The 12,859-nt window shown below is 42.5% G+C and overlaps 1 protein-coding gene across 5 annotated transcripts in view; it reads right to left on the minus strand.

Annotated features, from left to right (window-relative positions):
• EYA2 (EYA transcriptional coactivator and phosphatase 2) overlaps positions 1 to 12,859 on the minus strand; it is an 80,381-nt gene that overhangs the window by 23,075 nt on the left and 44,447 nt on the right. For all 5 annotated transcript variants that reach the window (XM_018073847.2, XM_029960313.1, XM_018073846.2 and 2 more), the window contains 2 exons: positions 2,444 to 2,511; positions 291 to 468 (listed from right to left, as the gene is read on the minus strand). In XM_018073847.2, coding sequence (XP_017929336.1) covers positions 291 to 468; positions 2,444 to 2,511 — 246 coding nt within the window. The remainder of the gene's footprint in view (positions 1 to 290; positions 469 to 2,443; positions 2,512 to 12,859) is intronic.

The raw sequence follows: 12,859 nt of genomic DNA on the forward strand, positions 1-12,859 counted from the left end.
AGCCCTCAGTACTGATCTGGGGTTTCTAGGTAATTGTTTTATCTTTCTGTACCACCTTTAGAGGAGATCAAACCCTGCACACTCATGAAAACAACACAGGATGGTTTTAGAGAGCCTGGATGTTCGAATCTCTTCCCAAACCCCTGTGCAAGCAGAACTGTGAAGTGCCAGGAAATCTGAGTTACCCACATAAATACACCTATTTTAAAAAACTCCACCAACAAGATTATAGTGTTTATGCCTCCAGGTGGCTGAGACTGCCAGCCTGGAGACACAAGGGATGCTCTTACCAGAGAGGGACTCTGTGCTCTGACTGGTGATGTTGTGGGAGGATTCCTGCAGGGAGTAGGTGGAGGTCGGGATGGCCGAGGGGCTGATGCTGTTTGCAGACACGTAGGGAGAGTTGTAGGACGAGCTGTAATACTGGGAGTACTGGCTCTGAGGAAAGCTTGGATAGGATGAATATTCCTTTGAGGAAAAAAGAAACATCCAACTGGCACACGTGTGTTTTTATCTTTCAAACAAGTCAGGCACCACGAAAGCAGGGTTACTTACGGACTCAGAGAGTCACAGCTCAGGAATATTTCACTAAAGGACCGTATCTCACTCACTTAAAGAATTACACTTCTGCTTCTCCCAAATGTACTCCTATTTTATTGTGATCAACCAATCAACAGGAGGTCAGAAATCTCGCAAGGTCTCCTTTTTTTCAGAGGGTTTTAGTTATCAGTGCTGACACATTTTGTGTTATAGAGTTTAGCAATTTTATATAAGAGGGAAGTAGGGTGGCTTTTTGAATTCCATGCTGGAATACATAATCTCTGTATAATAATAATCTCTGTAAACAACAAAATACCAAAGAAACTGCAAGAACAGAACGAATAACTGGGTGAGAGAAGGAGCAAAACAAGCTGCATTTTCCCCTGATCAGCAACATTTTCTGATCAGCTGTTAAAGAAAAGAAATGAAGAGAAAGTAGCAACTGTTTTGCAACAATGCTCACAACAGTCTGTCCAACTATCTCAGCAATAACTAAATGCCTGAATCATCTTCCCTACCTACAGAAAAATGAACAAAAAATACAAGGTATGAGTGACCTTAGGAAGCTGAGGTATCACAAACCCCTTTTGTCTTGATTTTAAGGCTTCCAAAAAAACTCCACACCCATTACCTTCGTAGCTTTTCTTTTTTTTTTTTTTCTGTGAGAAGCAGGACACTGGAATAGACTATAAAATTTATCTGTGGAGAGTTAAAGCATAAAAGAGTTAATTTCTTTCTTTTCATTTTAATTGCAACTCCTGCCCTTGTCCACTGATTTGCTTTTCCAGATAGAAACCTGTGTTCATGCTCTGAGCATTGTCTTTCAGCAAAAGGTTTTTATTTCCTCAGAAATCGTAATTAGCCTCTGGTATTAAATAAAATTAAATAATAAACGGTCTGTAGAAAGACTAAAAGCACTTTCCTCCTTTAACAGCTTACATCTTTATCTGTGACACAGCTATTTCATTAACTTTCAGTCACCAGGGAGCTTTCAAGAACAAAGACTCAAGTTATCACAAGAACAATTAGACTGCAAAAGAAATGAGTTAATTTCATTGTTTTCTCTTGCAGAATATCACAAAATAATGAAAACAGCCCAATTATTTTTTCCCTTTTTAGGTAACCTCCATGCTTCCATCACATGCACTCTTATCAGCAAATACTGATGTTTTTAGCCAAACTGAAGCAATAAAGAAATTGCCCACTGTTGCCATTGAAAATACAAGTCAACAATCACCTTACAAACAAGGAACTGAAATTACTGGCCAACCAAAACACATCTTCTGGGACAGTGGACTCATTTGTTTGGGCCAAACAAGAAGAGCCATTTGCTACTGGAAAACATCTGCCTTGTGTATACGTGCGTGCTGTTTATTTATACCCACACATTTATCAAGGTATCTGAGGCATGAAGCCACAGACAGGTGTGTTCTCAAAGGAGGGAGTGCACAGACAGCTCAGATGGCTCAATATTCATCAGGACTTGCCAAAGCCTCTTTCAAACTGTTGTATTTACTGCACAGTGCCAAGACAGCAGACGACAGGACTGCAGAAACAGTTCTCCCTGGATAGGATGGACAACATATCTGGAAGTTGTAAGATGGCAGAATGATGATGAAACTCTTGGCACTGCTACAGCAGCACAGCAGAGGCCACTGGGGCATCCTCCTCCTGCATGGGCTGCACTCTGTGTGCACTGAGACACATCTTCCAATTAATCAAGAGATCTACAGGTCCAGCAAACAGACAGGCCACGGGAGCAGAGCAGAATGGTTTTCAGCAAAATACACAACAACACCTTCCTTAAATGTATCTGAGCACTGGAATAATCTCTCTGCTCTGCAAATTTTCCAGGTGTTTAAAATAAGTGTGGAGGTTGCCAGTAATGGATGCTGAACCATACCTGATGCACAGCACTGAATCCTGCAGAATTTGTCAGGCCATTGGCTCCCTGGTAAATCCCTGTTGTGCCTAAGGGAAAGAATACCACAGTCATAAAACACAGCAGCAATTAAAGCAACAGCATGTATTAATACAAATAATTTCCAACAGGAAGCTAAGTATCAGATCACTAGAAAGAAGTATGGCACAAATCTCAGGCTGTAAAGACTTTGGACTCTTCTGGGGTTTGCTGATTGAAAGGCATTCATTACATACAATAAAACATTGCTTATTGGGCTGGGAAACAAAGCTGGGACACAAGGATTGAGCCCAGATTTAAAATTCAGTTACTTCTTTTTCCAATAACTAACAGAACAATATTTTTTATCATCATCATCTCCTGTAGGAAAACCCCTCAGATTATGTACAGAACCTCTCACATGTGCTCTTTCATGCACAGGTATGTCCTGGCACCTGTCCTTATGGACCAGGTTCCCAGGAATTTTCAGAAGAAACGTTTGTTCCCCGGTGCTGATATTCCAAACATAAGAACAATACTGCTGAGATTTCTGGGACAGCAGGGAGCAAACACGTTGCTTCATCCTGGGATATCAGGAAGAGAAAGGATGGACCTTGTTTTGTCTCAAACAAAGCAGCTGATGTCCAGCCAGGCCTTCTTAGCTAGAGGATGCATTACCACAAAGTTTTTACGTGGGGAAAAGTAAAGGTTCAGATGAGATGTCCAGGAATAGTCTTTCTTTGCCTCCCACCAAGAGAGCTGCAGGAGAGCTACAAGCTGCAAGCTTCCCAATCCCCTGGATCCGGCCCCCATGGCAAGTTCTAGCCTTGATTTAACTCCACTCTCTGCTGGTTGTGATTTCAAAATTTCTCATTTCACATGATATGGGAAAGACTTTGGTGCTTCATGGCTGCAGTGGGTTCTTGTCTGGGCTCCATTCCATCACCTCAATGTCCCACCAGACTGAGCCCTGCTGAGTCCCTCAGCCTTTGTTTTTTTTCTTTTCTGGCTTCTCACCATGTAAATGACTCTGAGCAGGGCTGCATGTCTTCATGGGGCAACCATTCCCCAAAGATCCACTTGCTTGTTTTTATTTTAGGACACCAGATTAGCTGGGGAATGGACAGCTGAACAAACTCCACTCTGCCAAGTGCAGCTACAAAGCACATGCACCGGGAAATAAATCTCAAGCCAAAAAGTAACGAGAGAGAGAGAGAAAGAGAGAGAGAAAGAGAGAGAGAGAGAGAGAGAGAGAGAGGACTCTGCCCTCCACAACTAATTTGTTGACACATGTGGTCTTTAAAAAGAAAAGAGTGGAGTGGAGGAAAGCAGAGTGCAGGTGACTGCCAGGTACCTGGAGGTCTGGGTTTGCCCAAGCCCCCTGCACATCCTGGCTGGGGAGCTGAGCCAGCACAGGTGGGCTCAGGTGATGCCCCCTCCTGGTATTCTTGCCTCGGAGGCAGCTCTGGGTGGATCAGTGTCCAATTCCTCCTCCTTCCCACAGCCCACACCAGGAGACTGCCCAGAGCAGCATCCCGAAGACAGCAACACATCCAGCTCTTGGCACTTCCCCACTTCCCACCCACGCTTGGCTCCTGCAGCTTTTCAGAAAGTCACGGATATGCAGCAGGATGAATACACTCCTGTGGTAACTGAGCATTTCTCACCACTGTGAAGGAGAGTAATAGAGCCCCAGTGCTTACAGGCAAAAACAACTTCCACAGAAGACAAAACAGCTCTTGTACACCAGAGCTCAAAACAATACAGGGGGGAATTTTTGATTTTCCTAAACTGTCATTTAGAAACAATCCATCATCCTTTATTAAAGCTGTCAAGAGGGGGATGAGTTACCTCGAGGGACTCACGCTTTATGTGTAAATTGTGATTGAGAACATGTTTATTGCTGTGCTACCTGCACATGATACTGCAGCTTCCTGGTTTCCAAACAATCAGAGAGAATTAGAAAAAGGAGAGATTTGCACAGTTGGAATTAACTTAATCAGAACTTTGCACCAGCTGTGCAGAGCGAGTGTGTCCATGCACACCCAGGGCAGGTGAGTGAGCAGGGAGAAGAGGGTGGAAATGCAGGGGTGAGAGGATGGGGAATGATTCTTGCTCCACAGCTTCCCACAGTGACTAGACCCAGCGTGGTGGATTTTGCACTGTGGTTTTGTAAAATATATTTTTGTCATTTTAGCTGAGCTACCCAAGCTCAGGTGTCCCTACAGGCTCCCTCAGCCCAGGGGATTTTCCAAGGAAGGACTGTGGTACAGAGACAGAAACTTAAACTTCCTGATTTTTTTTTACCTGTACACTTAAATACTTTGCCAGAGTGCTTAAGACTGGTATTTCCTATAAACTGAAGTTCAACAAGCCTGGCAACTCAGGTTTTTTCTCTTCTCTGTTCCTGTCATTGTATCCTGAAGGAGTATCACTTGAGCATAGTTTGTCTAAACTGAGATCAAACACAACTCTTTTTCTTGCCCTACAGCACCACATTCAAAGAATGGAAACCTCTCCCCAGGGTACACCTTGAGAGCTGCTAAGCTCACCGTATCTTGGCAGCTCAGTGTTGTTACAGCAGAACAATTACAGATAAGGGCACTCCAGACAACCAAACAACCAAAGTTAGTAAACACTTGGAATTTCTTCCCAGCTGAACAAGGATGCAAAGCTGGGAGAAAAAAAAAATAAATAGAATCAATTATCCGCATGGGAAAAAAAAGTTCTTAAAAGATTCAGGTTCAGCAATATTTCATTCCAACATCAACCTTTATCTTGGGGACTGCTGTAGCTCAGTCCCTGTTCCACTTCACAGGGCAGACTGGAGAGACTGTTTTCAATGTTGCACCCTCAGTTCAAATGCCAGGAGAACAAACAAGTGCCACAAGCAATGAAGACAAAGATAAACCCTCTCACTCCAGGAGCAGAGAATGAAGCCTGCTAGTGACATTTTCTGTGAGCAGTTTTGTAGAATTCAGCATCAGAAATGACCCCAAATGTTTGTTTTCCTTCTTTAAGTTGTTGATAAGAAATAAACACTTCCACAACAAAATGAACTCTGCCTTGAGCAATTTCAGTTTTGCATCAGTAAATTTTACACTCAAGAAACTGGAAAATTATCAACAGACATTGCATGCTATCAATTCAGCCCTGTTCCTCATGCAACCACTTTTTTTCCCCCCAAATGTTTTCCCAGGGAATAGCACTTTTTCTAATATTCAGACACAGACTGGAAGACATCAGAGAGCAGTGCTGTGTAGGAAGCCTCTTGGTAAGCAATGTACAGAAATGTCTGGCCCCCTCCCATTTCTGGGTGGATACTGCCCATTTCCACAGGACTTCAGCTTTCACATACAGCAGCTTTGTTTGCCTGACATCTGAAGGCAGCCCACGATCTCAAACTCAGACCAATTTTACATTTCCAGTACTGCAGATGTGTGAGCAAGAGATTTGTTTCCATCTATCTTGGTAACTCAATGTCAAGTAATTGCATTCAAACTCCTCCTTGCAAATCAGAAACAAGCCTAGGATCTCTCCCTTTGGATCTTCTCCACATGGAATATGGCTCACATCTGTGTTCAATCAAGCCAGTTGCTAAATGTCACAATGCCCTCATTCACAGGTAGCTTAAAGAACATTTAGCTCATAATAAAACAATCTGGACTCTAAAGTAGAACAGCCCTTCAGATGTACAGTCCTTTAAGTGTTCCTGTAAAGTCTGTATATCCCAAACACATTTGCATGGAAAGGCACCCCATAAAAGGTGTGCCTGTGCCAGGCACATTCAGTGCCACGATTTTCCCCTGATAAGGAAAATGTGGCCCTTCCCTACAGGAGTGTCCAAGGGCAACATGTATAGAGAAACTCTTTGTGAGCTGACTGATGTTATATTCCTGCTCTCCTACACATGGATTTCATTTGCTATTTCCCCTTCATTCACTTTTTAATTCAAGCATTTTAAAAATCTATGCCATGGCCAATGACCATTTCAATGGTGCGTGATCTGGCCTGGGTTCCTGCAAAAACTTTCGTGCCAGCTCCTCACTCTCTTAGTTACTATATTTGTCTTTCAGTCACTGCAATAACTGCATTTCTTCCCCTCCTTGCCAGGTATGAGTGAGCAAAGAAAAGAAGGGAATATTCATGATTATTTTCAGTATATTCAGAACTAAGCTCTGGAACTGCTAAAGGAAAGTTTTCTTTCACTTTACAAATACACAGCATGATATAGGAACAGTGGTGTCTTAGGGAGTGGTGATCATGGAGACAGGATGGGCCTGTGGTAGAGTTTAGATCAAAGCCACAGCAATCTCTGAAAATCAGGTTTGTGTCCTTACCTTTCACAGGTCAGAGGGGCCCGACATCAGGGGTGTGTTCTCCAAGCCTCCTGTACTGCTCAAATTAGAATAAGTTGCTATCTTCAGAAAAACTGATGGTTTGCTCTTCCAGCACTCAGTGAAATACTCAACAGTCAGAGGAGGAGGTTCAACTCAGGAGGACAGTTTCAGTGTTTATCCCAGCTCTCTGGGCAGCCAGCAGCAACTGTGACTCCAGGAACACTGAGGGTGACTACCATGGACACTTCTCAATATGGTTGTGTCATGGTTTAACCCCCCCAAAATACAGAATAACAGAGCTTATATCCAAGCATTTCCTCTCACTTGCAGATGAATTGCACAGTGGTTCCACAGAGAGTTCTCTCAAAGGATTATTTGGTCATTTAGGACTAATAAAATAAATGCCTGCAGGGGTCAGCTGATTTCCATGGTATTTTACAAGCCTGCATAGAATGGCTTGTGCACTCTCACATCAGTGAGCTGCTTTCCTCCAGGAAGCAATTCTGCCTGTGAGTGATGCAAAGGCCTCCCTGCTCCTCCCTGCAGGGCGTGCACCACTCTGTGCTGGGGAGAACATCTGGCTGAAGACTTGCATGGTCATTCAGAGGGGTTCTTTGCAGTGCTTCAGCTCTCTGACAAGCTAATGTTTCCTGCAGTAAATACTGCCTTCTCCAAGCTGCTACTTTTTTAGTGAGAGGTTAAGCACTCATCAAAATTACCTCCCACCAGCTATACTCCAGTGCCTTGTAAGGTTCCAAATCCTACAACATCTGCCTGCATTTACTGGGCAAGAAGACTCATAAAATGCTGCATGGCTGTCAGCTGTGGAGGTATTTCAAGACTATCTGACCTGTTAAAAGAGAAGAAAAACTCAACCCATATGTACTTTGCAGCATATTGCTCAACTGTTTGCCATTAGACGTAATGAACCCCTCCCCAAAATGTCTTGTATTTCTGTCTGGAAGGGCTCAGACAGTGCAGGGAAGAGCACACTAGATTAACCTAGATGAAAAGCATGATTCTACAACGTTACAGCACTTGACATCAGCAGTGTCTGTTATAGGACATTGCTCCCAGAAGGATATGAAAGCCTCCTGCAGATAATACTCTGAGATACACAACTCACTCAAAGTATGTCCATTTGCCTCCCACCACTATCCCAGGCAGGCCTGTGGGCCTGACCAGGTGTTTGAGGGCACCCTGAATAGTGACAGAAAACACATTTCATGCTACAGTTTTTCTCAGTCAAAGCTCTTCCCCTGCTGCTGCTCCTGGGAGTGCTCAACCCACAGAGCCTCAAAGAGCTTTAATAAGTGATGACCAGAGCAGTTTTAAGGGCCTGGCTTTTACCATCCTTTCGAGTCTGGTCACCTGTATAGCTCAATCCAGCTCAACATTGGTGTTGAAAGTGCTGGGATGGTTTATAGTTACTCTCAGGATCTGAAGCATGGGAAAGCAGTTAGATTTTATTGTATTTTGGGAAAGTGTTTTTAGCCACTTCTATCAAATGATCCTGCAGCTACAGAAGGAAATCACTCTGGACTCTCTTCAAAAACAAATCACAAGGGAATGTTCTGGGCCAAAATGTCAACATGCTTACAACGGGATACAGACTGTTTCTGTGCAATCCTCCTTGTTGGAGAAAACAATCAGCAAACTATTTGGGTGACTCCATGGACACCAAGGAGTAAAGATTCCTCCAGATGCAGTTTCATCCTGGACACAATCCTTGTCTGATGGATAACAAGACATGATAAAGAAAAGCTGGATTTGCCACCTCCAGTGCTGAGTAGTGGCCACAAGACTCCAGTTCCCAGCTCAGCATTAAAATCAAACAAGTCTTATCACATCTCCTATCATGCAACTGGGGATAAAAATATGCCCTGTCAGCATAGCTACATACTTAGCAATTCTCTTCCTCTTGAGCAGAGTAAACCTCTAAATACCAGTGGAAAAGAGGGAACTGGGCAGCACATCTCCACTCTCTGACCTGCTACTTAGGATCCCTGTAAGTCTCAACTGAACACTCCAGAGCCAGGCATTTCCCTCGAGGCTTTTCCAGCCCCTCTACACCCTGTTCCAGCACTTCAAGGCCTCCAGGAGAAGAGCCAGACAGTGGCCAACAGAGGATGCTCAGAGAAAAGTGTAAGAAAAACAACGGTAGAGTAATCTTTGCCCTGGTATTGCCTTGTCAGCTTCAATTAACCTGCCAGTCACAGCCTTTCTAAGTTCAGCTTATATCCTCCTCTTTTTATCTTTAATAACTGTCAATGGACTCTTCTTCAGACAGTGCAGGTATTCCCATCGTTCTGGAGGTCATAGTAGTGTCACTATTTAAACCCTGCCAACATAAACAGAAAGGGCATCCAAATTAAATATAAAAAGGCCCATACAAGTGTTATCCTGTGCCAGCACAGCAGTTCAGAAACTCCTGAGCTGCACAGCCTGTGCTGACTGAAGCAGGGTCAGACTGTGCTTGTCCACAAACATCATCCCAGTCTCTCATCATATAATTACATTCTATTTTTTCCACCAGAGCATTACCTCACACAGAGCTTGGAAACGAGATACAACAAAAGCAGCACCAATACTGCACAGCATCATGAGTCTGATGTTTCCTAACTTTCAAGTGCTTGACTATGCAGGTATGATGTTTCCTGACACAGAATTTTATGTGTAATTTTACACCAGCTCTTCTATTGCCTTCTAGATATTTTGAAGAAAACATCACTAGGTATACTGAATCAATTATTCAGTGAAGCTTCTATAACATTTTAGCATATTCTTTGCCAACTGCACTATAAGCTGAATAATCAAGGCCAAGTTCACAATTTCCCAAGCTGTTACCATCCTATGCTTTTGGATTTTTTTACATCCTACAGAAGTGATGAAAGCAAAATCACAAACAGAAATCTCTGTGACATCCAAACATCTCTGGAGTGTTTTTTATGCTGATTCTGCTCATTAACCCATGTTTTGAGTATCCTATCTGACCTGCATAAAGGCTCCCAAGATGGTCAAGCAGCAGGTTAGGGAAACATCACTTCTTTCTTCTCTCTTGGCTCCCACTCCCTCATCATACCCCACCACAAACTATATTTTCCTTATCCAGTCCCTTTATTATTCTTATTCTTCTACCTTATTCTCCTCTCTCATTCATGACTGTCCTGCCTGGTCCCATCTCCCCAGTGTCATCTCCTGCAAGCCTGAAGAAAGTCAGACACACAAAACTCAAACAGACACAAGATACCTCCAAAGTAAATGCTCTGTCTTAGAGGAGACTCCTATTTTTGACTGTCCCAGTTAATATTTGATTTCCATTCCATGGGAAGGGGCAGAGCAGAGCTTTCCCCGTGGGCAGCAGTAGCACAGACCCCTGCAGCTCCCAGTGCATCACTGTCAACACCTCTGCCTCTCCCCCTGACTCCCCTCTCCTGGAAGATAGCTCGTTTTAAAACAAAGTAAATGGAGCACAGTCAGCCCCTGGTGTTTAAAAACCTTTGAAAGGGAGACTGTGCTGTTATGCTAAAGGAACCTCGTATTTACACTGTAAAAAGTGAGGTCTGACCCCTCCTGAAGAGAGGCCTCTCCCTGTTGAACTCACCACGGAGTGGAGCACAGCTTTACTGCCATGGTATTAGACTGCAATTAATGCAAACCAGCTGGGAAGCAGAACCTTGTGAAAGAGGCTATCGTTTTCTACTGAGGTTTTAATTTGATGAATCTAAGGCATGTGAGAGTGACAGTTTGCTGAGAACATGCCCTCGCTCTCCCTTATTTTATGGGACTTCTTATGGATTCACTGTCTGTATGCTGAAGTGGGATCCACGTTCCTCAGGTGCAGATTGAAATTCCACCACTGTTTTCATCACCAAGTACTTAAAAACTCAAGCTTAAAATTAAACATCCACTTCCTCTGCAAAGTTCATGCAGGCAGAGGTAACTAATTATGCCAAATAGCTATTTATGACCTCATATTAAATTTGTAGCACACAAACTGGCACACAATTGCAAGAAATTCAGGCATCTCTTGGAAAAAAGTCTGTCTAGATTATCCAGGTATCAACAAGGGTCAAAATGTTTCCAGCATAAAAAAAAAATTTAAATTGATTAATTATACAGAATTTATTTGGTCTCAGGCCAGGAGAACAATCCATAACCAATTCATTCCACAAACATAAGCAACATATATAATTAGTCCATTTTAAATCAGTGTTGCACAAAATAAATGCTGCTTTATTTGACAGCTGATCAGAAGGATTCTACAAAGAAAATAAATGCTTAGCAGTAGCAAAGAATTTCACTGCATAGGTCTTTGGTCCCAAATTTATGTCTGTACCAAACTCAATACTGCTTTGCAACTCCTTGGCAAAGGAAAGTTATCCCAGTTACATAACCGAATTTTCCTTTGTAATGTAAAAAGTATTTTGTGGGTAGATAGATTTGGATATTAAAAAAAAAAAACCAAAAAAAGCAATCCAATGTTTTCCTGCCCAATGACAGTATCCACAGTGGTCTTTGGCCATTTTTAACTGTTGTGCAACTTCATAGTTTCATACCAGCTGTCATTTGAGCAATAATAACTGAAGAGCAAGGCATTGTCTAGGAATTAATGCCAAGCTGAGAAGAGATGGCCTGATGTGCAATAAAGGGGTAACACATGCTCATGCAACCACAGGAAATGCTCCATAAGCTGCCATTGCACTCCCTGCATAACTGCTGGGTTTCTGTGTTAGTGAATATGCTGGCACAGTTTTCTCTTTGTGTTTTACACAGCTCACTAAATGCTAAGTTTCTTATATTCCAAAGATTTCTCCCCCCCTCAGCAACAAGCAGTCTCCTCAACTGCCAGTTAAGACAGTGAGCTTTTAGGGGCAGAACTGGAATGTAATCTTTGTGTCTCATGTTCAATTTCTATCACTGAATAATAATTTTACCAGAAGTCTGAGGAAATCACTGAACAGCTAAATGGTCAGAAAATGTATACTTAGAAAAGCATGTGCTAAAAATCACAATATACTTCTAATACCAAGCCCAGGGTGTTTGGCTATTTGGTGCTGCAATTGTAACTCAGTTGCATGAGGACTGATTAAGAAGTGGCACGGACCTTGAAGCAACATTTTTTTACCAGCATTACAAATTCACTGCTTTGAGGACAAGAATCTAATGCAAACTGTTACCTCCTCTCGAGATTTGTCACTCTAAACTGCTATCCCCAGACTGGCCACATGCATATTTCAAATATCTTCATTACGAAACAAATAATTTAATATTTTTTTAAATAAATACTGACATGAAACAACATTGGTAAAAAAAAAAAGGGAGAGAAAAAAAAGTCACTCTTTCAGAGCAAATAAGTGAATACAAGATTTCAGTCTGAATGTTACACAAAGTCTGATGATATACTATTATATCCATTGTTACATGGTGATTAAAATCATTATTTTAATCTACATTACCTTTGCAATATAGTTTCCTGTCATTTTTATGAGCTACAGAACTTGCCAATCTCATCTTTTTATATTTATATATGTGTTTGACACACTGCATTAGCTATTTGGCTTACAAACTCTTCCACATTTAATTTATTTTCATGCCAGGGAAGCATGAAAATAGATTTCCCCTTCTGGCTGCCTGTAAAATAGTTCTTTTGCTTTACCACTCAATGACCAAAAGAATGTTCTATCCTTGTTTCGCTTTTTAGCGGATCCTGTTCTCACTCAAGAACCAGGATACAACTGGAGTTCAAGGTGAAAAGCTGAATGCTACCCCTTTACAGCTGCATCACCTGTGTTTGTAATGCAAACAACAGCCCTTACCAGGGAGCAGAATTTGGTTTAGAAGTACCAGGTGACTGAGCACAGCCAGCAGGGAGGGGAGGCTGGTGCCAAGCAAACATGAGAGGAGACAAACCAGCACCAGCTATGCTGGCACTTCCTGAAGGACAGCATTTGTCCTAGAGCCCTGTGAGACACAGGTTTGTCACCCAAGAGGCCAATTATTCCTTGGTGATGGGTGTAACACCCCTACAGTGGGTAGTTACTCGCTGCTGGACTGTGTCACTCATGTCTGAGGGGAC

This window comes from Manacus vitellinus, unplaced genomic scaffold (assembly GCF_001715985.3).
Source record: "Manacus vitellinus isolate BGI_N305 unplaced genomic scaffold, ASM171598v3 scaffold_26_pilon, whole genome shotgun sequence".
Classification (NCBI taxonomy): Eukaryota; Metazoa; Chordata; class Aves; order Passeriformes; family Pipridae; genus Manacus; species Manacus vitellinus.